This window comes from Pygocentrus nattereri, chromosome 27, assembly GCF_015220715.1.
Source record: "Pygocentrus nattereri isolate fPygNat1 chromosome 27, fPygNat1.pri, whole genome shotgun sequence".
Taxonomy (NCBI): Eukaryota; Metazoa; Chordata; class Actinopteri; order Characiformes; family Serrasalmidae; genus Pygocentrus; species Pygocentrus nattereri.
The window spans coordinates 28463296-28475795 of NC_051237.1; the positions used below are offsets into that span (position 1 = coordinate 28463296).

The 12500-nt window shown below is 39.3% G+C and overlaps 1 protein-coding gene across 1 annotated transcript in view; it reads right to left on the bottom strand.

Moving 5' to 3' along the window:
- Positions 1-12500, bottom strand: part of myo1g (myosin IG) — a 112095-nt gene that overhangs the window by 45326 nt on the left and 54269 nt on the right. The window contains exons 15-16 of the mRNA XM_037535569.1: positions 11531-11697; positions 8286-8493 (exon numbers count right to left, since the gene is read on the bottom strand). Coding sequence (XP_037391466.1) covers positions 8286-8493; positions 11531-11697 — 375 coding nt within the window. The remainder of the gene's footprint in view (positions 1-8285; positions 8494-11530; positions 11698-12500) is intronic.

A 12500-nucleotide genomic window follows, 5' to 3' on the forward strand; every position in this document is an offset into this window, starting at 1 on the left:
CATCAGACTGTAAAACTACACACTGCAGATTCATACTGGATTAAAATCACTCCACAATTATTACCATCAGACTGTAAAACTACACACACTGCAGATTCATACTGGATTACAATCACTCCACAATTATTACAGTCAGACTGTAAAACTACACACTGCAGATTCATACTGGATTAAAATCACTCCACAATTATTACAGTCAGACTGTAAAACTACACACTGCAGATTCATACTGGATTAAATTCACTCCACAATTATTACAGTCAGACTGTAAAACTACTCGCTGCAGATTCATACTGGATTAAAATCACTCCACAATTATTACAGTCAGACTGTAAAACTACACACTGCAGATTCATACTGGATTACAATCACTCCACAATTATTACCGTCAGACTGTAAAACTACACACTGCAGATTCATACTGGATTAAAATCACTCCACAATTATTACAGTCAGACTGTAAAACTACACACTGCAGATTCATACTGGATTAAAATCACTCCACAATTATTACAGTCAGACTGTAAAACTACACACTGCAGATTCATACTGGATTACAATCACTCCACAATTATTACCGTCAGACTGTAAAACTACACACTGCAGATTCATACTGGATTAAAATCACTCCACAATTATTACAGTCAGACTGTAAAACTACACGCTGCAGATTCATACTGGATTAAAATCACTCCACAATTATTACCGTCAGACTGTAAAACTACACGCTGCAGATTCATACTGGATTAAAATCACTCCACAATTATTACAGTCAGACTGTAAAACTACACACTGCAGATTCATACTGGATTAAAATCACTCCACAATTATTACCATCAGACTGTAAAACTACACACTGCAGATTCATACTGGATTAAAATCACTCCACAATTATTACCATCAGACTGTAAAACTACACACACTGCAGATTCATACTGGATTACAATCACTCCACAATTATTACAGTCAGACTGTAAAACTACACACTGCAGATTCATACTGGATTAAAATCACTCCACAATTATTACAGTCAGACTGTAAAACTACACACTGCAGATTCATACTGGATTAAATTCACTCCACAATTATTACAGTCAGACTGTAAAACTACTCGCTGCAGATTCATACTGGATTAAAATCACTCCACAATTATTACAGTCAGACTGTAAAACTACACACTGCAGATTCATACTGGATTAAAATCACTCCACAATTATTACAGTCAGACTGTAAAACTACACACTGCAGATTCATACTGGATTAAAATCACTCCACAATTATTACAGTCAGACTGTAAAACTACACACACTGCAGATTCATACTGGATTACAATCACTCCACAATTATTACCATCAGACTGTAAAACTACACACTGCAGATTCATACTGGATTAAAATCACTCCACAATTATTACAGTCAGACTGTAAAACTACACACTGCAGATTCATACTGGATTAAAATCACACCACAATTATTACAGTCAGACTGTAAAACTACACACTGCAGATTCATACTGGATTAAAATCACTCCACAATTATTACAGTCAGACTGTAAAACTACACACTGCAGATTCATACTGGATTAAAATCTCTCCACAATTATTACAGTCAGACTGTAAAACTACACACTGCAGATTCATACTGGATTAAAATCACTCCACAATTATTACAGTCAGACTGTAAAACTACACACTGCAGATTCATACTGGATTAAAATCACTCCACAATTATTACAGTCAGACTCTAAAACTACACGCTGCAGATTCATACTGGATTAAAATCACTCCACAATTATTACAGTCAGACTGTAAAACTACACACGCTGCAGATTCATACTGGATTAAAATCACTCCACAATTATTACCGTCAGACTGTAAAACTACACGCTGCAGATTCATACTGGATTAAAATCACTCCACAATTATTACAGTCAGACTGTAAAACTACACACTGCAGATTCATACTGGATTAAAATCACTCCACAATTATTACAGTCAGACTGTAAAACTACACACTGCAGATTCATACTGGATTAAAATCACTCCACAATTATTACAGTCAGACCGTAAAACTACACACTGCAGATTCATACTGGATTAAAATCACTCCACAATTATTACAGTCAGACCGTAAAACTACACGCTCCAGATTCATACTGGATTAAAATCACTCCACAATTATTACAGTGAGACCGTAAAACTACACGCTGCAGATTCATACTGGATTAAAATCACTCTACAATTATTACAGTCAGACTGTAAAACTACACACTCCAGATTCATACTGGATTAAAATCACTCCACAATTATTACAGTCAGACTGTAAAACTACAAGCTGCAGATTCATACTGGATTAAAATCACTCCACAATTATTACAGTCAGACTGTAAAACTACACACTGCAGATTCATACTGGATTAAAATCGCTCCACAATTATTACCGTCAGACTGTAAAACTACACACTGCAGATTCATACTGGATTAAAATCACTCCACAATTATTACAGTCAGATTGTAAAATTACACGCTGCAGATTCATACTGGATTAAAATCGCTCCATAATTATTACAGTCAGACTGTAAAACTACACACTGCAGATTCATACTGGATTAAAATCACTCCACAATTATTACTGTCAGACTGTAAAACTACACGCTGCAGATTCATACTGGATTAAAATCACTCCACAATTATTACCATCAGACTGTAAAACTACACACTGCAGATTCATACTGGATTAAAATCACTCCACAATTATTACAGTCAGACTGTAAAACTACACACACTGCAGATTCATACTGGATTAAAATCACTCCACAATTATTACAGTCAGACTGTAAAACTACACACTGCAGATTCATACTGGATTAAAATCACTCCACAATTATTACAGTCAGACTGTAAAACTACACACTGCAGATTCATACTGGATTAAAATCACTCCACAATTATTACTGTCAGACTGTAAAACTACACACTGCAGATTCATACTGGATTAAAATCACTCCACAATTATTACAGTCAGACTGTAAAACTACACACTGCAGATTCATACTGGATTAAAATCACTCCACAATTATTACAGTCAGACTGTAAAACTACACACTGCAGATTCATACTGGATTAAAATCACTCCACAATTATTACAGTCAGACTGTAAAACTACACACTGCAGATTCATACTGGATTAAAATCACTCCACAATTATTACCGTCAGAGTGCAAAACTACACACTGCAGATTCATACTGGATTAAAATCTCTCCACAATTATTACAGTCAGACTGTAAAACTACACACACTGCAGATTCATACTGGATTAAAATCACTCCACAATTATTACAGTCAGACTGTAAAACTACACACTGCAGATTCATACTGGATAAAAATCACTCCACAATTATTACAGTCAGACTGTAAAACTACACACTGCAGATTCATACTGGATAAAAATCACTCCACAATTATTACAGTCAGACTGTAAAACTACACACTGCAGATTCATACTGGATTAAAATCACTCCACAATTATTATTGTCAGACTGTAAAACTACACACTGCAGATTCATACTGGATTAAAATCACTCCACAATTATTACAGTCAGACTGTAAAACTACACACTGCAGATTCATACTGGATTAAAATCACTCCACAATTATTACAGTCAGACTGTAAAACTACACACTGCAGATTCATACTGGATTAAAATCACTCCACAATTATTACCGTCAGACTGCAAAACTACACACTGCAGATTCATACTGGATTAAAATCACTCCACAATTATTACAGTCAGACTGTAAAACTACACACTGCAGATTCATACTGGATTAAAATCACTCCACAATTATTACAGTCAGACTGTAAAACTACACACTGCAGATTCATACTGGATTAAAATCACTCCACAATTATTACAGTCAGACTGTAAAACTACACACTGCAGATTCATACTGGATTAAAATCTCTCCACAATTATTACAGTCAGACTGTAAAACTACACACTGCAGATTCATACTGGATTAAAATCTCTTCAGTAGTGATTCAGTGTAAAGTCGTAAGAGTGGATGTTATTAAGTCTATAACATGAAGCCTCACTGTTAAGCAAAGCAGGAAAGCAGGAAAAAAGAAGGTACTTTCTTAGAGTAGAAATGAAAGATGAAGGTGCGCCAGTCAGAGAGAAGGGGAGGGATAAAAATAAAGATGGCTGGAGGGAAGAATCTGGAGCAAGAAAGAGGATGAGAGAAAGGGACAAAGAGAGAGATAGAGAGAGAGAGAGAGAGAGAGAGAGAGAGAGAGAGAGAGAGAGAGAGATAGAGGAGACACAATCACTAGCGCGTTGGCTGAGTGAGTTAAGGCATACGCTGGATTTCAGTCATTTAAGGAAGCTTTTTGTTCTGTTCAGCATATTTGTGGTGACGTTGTGTTGGGGGGGGTTGGGGTTTGGTGGGGAGGCGTGGGCATAAAGTGAAAGACCAGTTTGGACACATCTCCTCATAGAATTGTTTGTTTTTTATTATATTTTTATTTTATTATACAATTTAAAGTAATAACAAGCATGACACCATTGTGAAATACAGAATTACTCCACGCAGAAACACTGGCCTTGGTGATAAAATGATCACAGGAAGATAATGATCTGCTCTCAATTCCAGCTAAATTACAACATAGTTTAAACGATGATGTATAAATGCTGCTTTTATTCAGACAATCATCAGTGATATTTGCCTTAATATCAGCTTTCAAACCTTTAAGCCCCAGGTGTCCCCAAGGTCCACAGGCCAAGTCAGGCCCGTGACACGGTCCTATTTGGCCCTCAAAAGTATTTTAACTTTCTTTTCCTAATAGCCTGTTTCACCTTATCAGTGGTTCATTCAGGTCACAGCAGAATGTTAAGTAAAACTGAAATAAAACACATCTGACCCACAGATTTGCTGAGATTTTTAACCCTGTGTGGTGTTGGTGTCTGGGCCCATTTTCAGTGTTTACCAATATTATTCCAAGCTCAGGTTTCTTGGCCTTTATTTATTTTCAGTGAGGAACCCATTTTACACATGTAGTGTTGGGCTGAACCCGTGGGGGGTTAAAATGTGGAGGTGCTGTGTCCGTCACTCTATTATCCTCCTACATGGCCTGTTGTTAGTGTGTGTGTGTGTGTGTGTGTGTGTGTGTATACATATATAATGTGTGTGTGTGAGAGAGAGAGATGGTGGACAGCATGGACAGGCTGCTGACTGGCTACAGCTGCTACAGGAGAACCCTACACTGGACACTTGTGATATTTTAAACATCTACATGGGGATAAATTCTTATGGCTGTATTGATTTAATAAGCACTAATGTGGTGGGTCCACCTGACCACTGAGTAACAACACCACACACAGGTTAATACAGCCTTTTAAGTGGTTGAGTTTGACACCCCTGCTTTAAGTCTTTAATTCAAAAATGATCTTTAATATTTTGAAAAAAAAGTGTTTTAGTGCCCAAACTTTGACTAGTAGTTTATGTTTATACAGTATTTCAACAATGAAAGCAAGATCATCCTTCAGAGAGAGAGAGGGGGGGGGGGGGAGAGACAGAGAGAGAGAGAGGGGGGGGGGAGAGAGACAGAGAGAGAGGGGGGGGGGGGGGAGAGTGAGAGGGGGGGGAAGAGAGAGAGAGAGAGAGAGAGAGGGGGGGGGAAGAGAGAGAGAGAGAGAGAGAGAGAGAGAATGAGAAAAAGAGAGACAGAGAGAGAGACAGAAAAAGAGACAGAGAGAGAGAGGGAGAAAGAGAGAGAGACAGAGAGAGAGAATGAGAAAAAGAGAGACAGAGAGAGAGAGAGAGGGAGAAAGAGAGAGAGACAGAAAAAGAGACAGAGAGAGAGAGAGGGAGAAAGAGAGAGAGGGAGAAAGAGAGAGAGACAGAAAAAGAGACAGAAAGAGAGAGGGAGAAAGAGAGAGAGAGAGAGAGAGAGAGAGAGGGAGGGAGAAAGAGAGAGACAGAGAGAGAGAATGAGAAAAAGAGAAAGACAGAGAGAGAGAATGAGAGAGAGAGAGAGACAAAGAGACAGAGGTAGAGAGAGAGAAAAAAGAAAAAGACAGACATAGACGGAGAGACAAAGAGACAGAGAGGGAGAGATAGAGAGAGAGAGAGAGAGGGAGAGAGTGAAAGAGAAAAAGAGAGAGAGAGAGAGGGAGAGAGAGAGAGACAGAGAGAGAGAGAGAAAGAGAGAGAGAGAGACAGAGAGAGAGAGAGAGAGAGAGAGGGAGAGAGGGAAAGAGAAAAAGAGAGAGAGAGAGGGAGAGAGCAGAGAAAGAGAGAGACAGAGAGAGAGAGAAAGAGAGAGAGAGAGACAGAGACGGAAAGAGGAAGAGAAAAAGATAGAGAGAGAGAGAGACAGAGAGGGAGAGAGGGAAAGAGAAAAAGAGAGAGAGAGAGGGAGAGAGCAGAGAAAGAGAGAGACAGAGAGAGAGAGAAAGAGAGAGAGAGAGACAGAGACGGAAAGAGGAAGAGAAAAAGATAGAGAGAGAGAGACAGAGAGGGAAAGAGAAAAAGAGAGAGAGAGAGGGAGAGAGCAGAGAAAGAAAAACAGAGAGAGAGAAAGAGAGAGTGAACACAGAGAAATAGAGAGACAGGAAGAAAATGAAAGAGTGAGAAAATTTGAGAGCAAAAAAGAGAAAAGAAAGAGCGAGAAAGAAAGAATGAAGGAAGACAATGAGAGAAAAAGAAAGAAGAACGATAGTAAAGGGAGAGAAAACAAATGAGATAAAAAGAAAATAAGAAGAAAAAAGAGAAAGTAAAAAAAGGAGTGAAACAGGAAAAACAGAGAGAGAGAGAGAGAGAGAGAGAGAGAGAGAGAGCATAGAAATATACAGAGAGAGAAAAATTTGAGAAACTGAGAGAAAAAGAAAGAAAACGAGAGAGAAAGAGAAAGAGAAAAGAGAGGAATAGGGAGGAAGAAAGAATGAAATAAGACAAGATAAAAGAAAGACAGTAAAGGGGGAAAACAAAGGAAGAGAAAGCAAAGAGAAAGAAGAGAAAAGGAGCGACAGAGAAACAGAGAGAGAGGACTAGAGGATGAGAGCTCAGAGCCAGTGACCGAACATGTATCGGTCTGTCAGACTGGACGGGCGGGCAGTCAGCGGCCGGCGCCTCTGAGTTCGGTCCTCTGCTCTGCAGTGTCTTTGTGAGTTTGGACTAAAGTCATGCTCCACTTTAGGCCGGCTGTGTTAAGTGGGTCAGAGCTGAAAGCAGGGCAGCTCACACTGCGGATGAATAATTGAGCCTAATGTAATAATAATCAGCCAATCACACTCAAAGAAATGAAGCTATCATCAACCACACTGTTCAGCCTCCACACCAGAATCCAACCATCAGTCAGCACCGCAGCTGTGGATACACCCAGGGAATCCTCAGATATACAGCATATCTGAGCTTTCATCATGTGCCTATTAACCCCTTAAACTCTGAGGGTCTACATGGGGATACACAGCTCAGTGGGTCACATGCCACACATCCAGAAGGCCTGGTGTCGTGGTGTGGGGGGCAATTTCAAACAATGTTAGTTTGTTAACACCGCCACAGCCCAGTGTTAATGAGGACCTGCGACCAGTGGCCCTACCTTTTCTGAACGCATTGTTCCAACAGGACCACGCTTGCCCACAGACTGCTGCCATCTCAAGAGCTTGTCTTGAAGACACAGAGACTGTGCCATGGCCAGCTGCATTGACAGACCTATCCCAGATTAAAAATGTGCGGGATGCTATTGGATGTGCTATCAATACATCACCCCCACCTCAAAATCTGCTGGAACTGCATGAGAATATTCAGGCTGGATTATCACAGGACACCATATGGAACCTCTACAACTCCATGCTGAGATGTCTGGCATGTTGCATTAGCAAATACGGGGGCCTGACACCAAACTGAGAGACACTACTTCTGTACATGTAGCTCAAGAAATATCACCCACATCAGGCTGACTTTTTAAGAACTTACTGCTCCTGGGAATCTTTCTTCTGAATAGCACTGCAATTCGACACTTCCTTCCAGGCGCAACTATTTTTGACGATGAGTGTTTAAGTAACTCAGATCATCTGAAGACACAAAGTGAAGGTAAATACGCCAGGCCTGATTTAGAGAGGGCACCCAGAGAGAACCAACCGACTGAAATGGCAAGAAAGACCGGACCCCCCCGGACCCCCCCCCCCCACACCCCCCGAAGGCAGAACAACTGCGAATGAGAAAGAATGACACGGAGAGTTAAAGAGAGGAAGAGACAGACAGGAAGAACGAGCGTCTGTCACCTTCTGCAGGAAGAGGACGAGGATGGGGATGAGTGCAGCTCTCTCCTGCTCCAGAGTGAACAGCGAGCGAGGCGTCCGCACAAACAGCTTCGTGTGTCCGTACGCTACGTCCCCCTCAAAGCCGTGCTGGACAACGATAGCCTCCACGGCCTCTCGATCACTGCTCATCAGGTGATTGGGCCAGGTGTACTCACACGTCATCTTGTACCTGTATGAGGGAGGCGGCGAAAGGAAGGATAACCAAAAGCACTGCGGATAATTCAGGGCATGCCGACTTTCCAACGCTAACTAACATCAGCAGAAGAAAAAACAGCCTGGATTTTCCGGAATAGTTTGGCAAGAATTCAATTTTAGATTATTTTCCTTTTAGCCCGGATAAGAAGTCAAGCCGTGAAAATGATTAACATCTGAAGTGTCTTGGTTTCTCAGTGGAGCTACAAGGCTAATAAAGCTAATGACAAGAGGAGCTTATAACAACTCCCTCCATTTTTATACACGCATAAATCCCAGTGGTGGACAGTATCTGAGTAACTGAGTATCTGAGTAACTGAGTAACTGAGTAACTGAGTAAATGTAATTAGTTTCTGTACTTTAGTATTTTTGGTGTATCTGTACTGAAGTTTCTCCGTTCTGGACTTTTTCCTTTCACTCCACTACATTTCAGAGTCTAATATCCGACTTTTTCCTCCTACATTTTGAGAAATCTGTGGTTCCTTTTGGTTTCTGTGTGTATAAAAACGTAACATGTCAAAACGAAAGAAGCGCAAAGCCAGAGCACCAATCAGGGCCCAGCGGTCACTTTGTTTAGAGCTGGTTTTGACCTGTTGGTCATACCGACCCAGTGCAGCACGCGGTTCAACGTCAGCGCAGCAGCGTAAAACTTTGGGAGAGTCTGTTCAACATAAATGATGAACTAACCTAACTTTGTGTAAATAGAGCTCAATATAGAAATATGTCCACATATGCAGTCGAGACTGACGCGGCTTTTTTCTGAATTTCTACAAACACCATTTCATTTTATAGTAAATGAGTTTGGGCTGGTTTATGTTTATGAACAGACGCCTACAGATCAACATAGTAAAGGAGCTCATCTGTGATCCTGAGTTTAAAGCCAGTTTTTATTCAACTTAAACTTGGAACTAAGTTGTAAATAAATCTGAAACTGAAACTTTGCTTGTGTGTAAAAAGTGATTTCAGAGCCACTCGGTTCTCCCTGATGGAAACTGTTTACCTTCAGTGTTTTGTGCTTCTGATCATTTTAATAGACGTCAGCGTCACTAATTAATGACGTTCTATTAAAAGACTGGTTTACCAAGAGAGACGCTGGAGGACTTTCACCTGAAATGAGTTCATGAAGCCAGTCTGGTTATAAAAATGATAACAGGACATCAGAGCCAGAATTCCTCTTTTAGTACTTTTACTTTATACTTAAGTACATTTGAAGGGAAATACTTTAGTACTTTTACTCCAGTGGAGGTCTGAAGGGAGGAACTTCTACTTTTACTGGAGGAATATTTTACCTTGGGGGTCTCGACTTTAACTCAGTACATGGTTTGTGAACTTCGTCCAGCGCTGGTAGCCACCAGTAATGATCTCCAAACTACACTGGTGTTAGCATTTGGTGATCAGTGTCAGGTAAGAAACTGATATTTCAAAAGTAACCACTTATAAGAATTTGCACCATTTTACATAATAATAATTAGTTTTAAAGGCCGGTTCACTTGATTGGAAAATGTATAGAAGGATTTACATCCTTTCCATAATAACAAGTTGTTTACATTTATTTTTTTGAGTTCTTGTAATATTAATGTCATATTGTTTTTCTTGAGATCTTGAGTTATTTATATCATCACCACATCGTCAAGATAACCAAGATATTGTTATGTCATGATAATGTCATAAATGTGATGTCAAGAAAATAATATTTGTTCTGCAATGATGATGCAATTAAACTGAAATCTCAATAAAACAAATGAAAATAATTCATGACCACTAAAAAAATTATTAAAAAACACACATGCAAGTCCACGGCTCTTTAGGGTTTAAATAGAAAGGATAATAAAAATTAGTTTCTGGTAGCAGTTAATTTTGCTTTGTGCTGATTTCATCCAGAACCTTAACACCATGAGTGTAAATAGGGTTAGGGCATCATCGCAGTAACAGTCCAGACTGGACTCATTTGAGTATTTGGTTAAACTACACAGCGTTACTAACCAATATGGCCCAGGGTTGTTGTGTGAAAGTTTCATTAGTTTTTATTTTTATTTAGTTTTTCATTTTGGTTTCTGATTCGGTTCCATTTCAGTTCATTTTAAGGGTGCATTAATAGTTTTAGTTTCGTTTTTATTTTCTGAAAAGTGATACTTTCAGTTTAGTTTTGATTTCAGTTTCAGTTTTAGTTTTATGATGAACGCTGTGATCGTAGGTATCTGTTAACAACACAGCAGCTCAGCTCAGCTCAGCTCCAGCTTTCCTCAAAAACAGCCAAACACAGAAATGATTCACTCTTAACTTTCAGTCACTGAAAAAAAATGAAAACGAACATTTTTTTCTCTCAGCAATTTTATTGATTTTTAGTTAGTTCTGCAGTGGGCATTATCGGATCCATTTGGATTTCATGTTTTTTTCTGAAAACTGTATTTTTTTTTAGTTAACAAGCTTATTTTTTGCTGCTGGTTTTCATTTTAGTTAACGCTCATTAAACACTGCTCATTTAAGACTGCTATTGAAAAAGCCAAAGGCAGCTTGGCTCGACTTCCATCACCTGCTTCCATGTTCCTGTTAGAACTGAGTTGACAGGTTTGCTGATTTTTGCTCAGTAAAGAAAATCGTGACAACGGCCAGAAAGCCAAAAAAGAAGTCTGCTTACTTTTTATTTACTTTTAAGTCTTTTTCATGGCTATTCCTGATATTTCATCTGCTCTTCTTCTCCTCCTCTATTTCCCAATATAAACTGCACTCCAGGAATAAAAGACGACTCCTGCATCTTTCATGCAGTGATAGGAAACACAGGAGTACACAGAAAGATCCAATTCATGGCCCTGAGTGCTCTGTGTCTCCTCCGGCTGTGGAGTCAAACCAAGGGACCGTCTGAAAATTCTCAAAATGAACTGTCTACAAGACGCTCGGCTCCATAAGGTTAAACAGTTTTGGATCAGTTATTGAAAGCGATTATCCATCAACATTAACCCAACTTGTATTCTGGATTGCTTGGTGTGTAAGTGGAGAAGTGTGTGGCCTCTGACCTCTGCAGGAAGCGTTCGTAGGGCTGTCTGTAGGCAAAGCCAGCTCTGCGCACCCGGACGTTCTCCAGCAGGCCCAGATACGCCACCTGGTGTCTACAGCGTGCGTCATCAAACAGCATGGGGGACTTCACCTCGTTGGGCTTTATACACCGCACATAGTATGGCTCCTGCAAAACACACAGCATGTCTTAAAAATCTAATAAAATAATGACAAAAATGATCTTTATTCATGATTTTATTCAAGATATGAATGACTTATGGCCTACTGTCATCATGTCTTCAGCAGTATAATGTTGATATTGCATTTGAGACCTAAACATCAAGCCTTTTTGAGTTTTTGTGACGTGGAAACAATTCTCTTCACTGCTAATGCTTTTTTTTTTAATTTAACAAAAAAAACTCATGTAGTGTAGCTTTATGTACCTTTTTGAGCATATTTACTAAAGCTTTCCATTTTTTGAGACGTTGACTTCCACTCGACTACATTTAAAAGTAAAATATTCTGTTTCACATCACTACTTTCTGAACAAATGTGCCAAAACTGGATTTTTTTTTAGCATATATATATATTCTATATATTCTATATATATTCTATATATTCTTATCTATATATTCTTATTCTAAACACATCCCCCAAATATCAAGTGAAATATTGAAAATGTAACTTGCTACTGTAATGCCATTTTTATTCAATTCTTAGAAAGTTTCTTCTTTTAGGTCTTGGTTCCTCTCAGGGGTCTTTCCTCGAGTTCTTAGGGAGTTTTTCTGTTGAGGCTTGGCTCAGTGGTTCTTCTTCATGCTGTTTTAAGTCAGGCCTACACTGCGCGGTTTCAGAAATCTTGTTTCTGGGTAACTGTCACTGTGAGTTTGAATAAGCCATCATGTATGGTCAAATTCTGCGATTGATATACTCAGACTGAGCGAATGCACTCGGTCCGACTAACATGACTAACTATTTTACTGTATAACC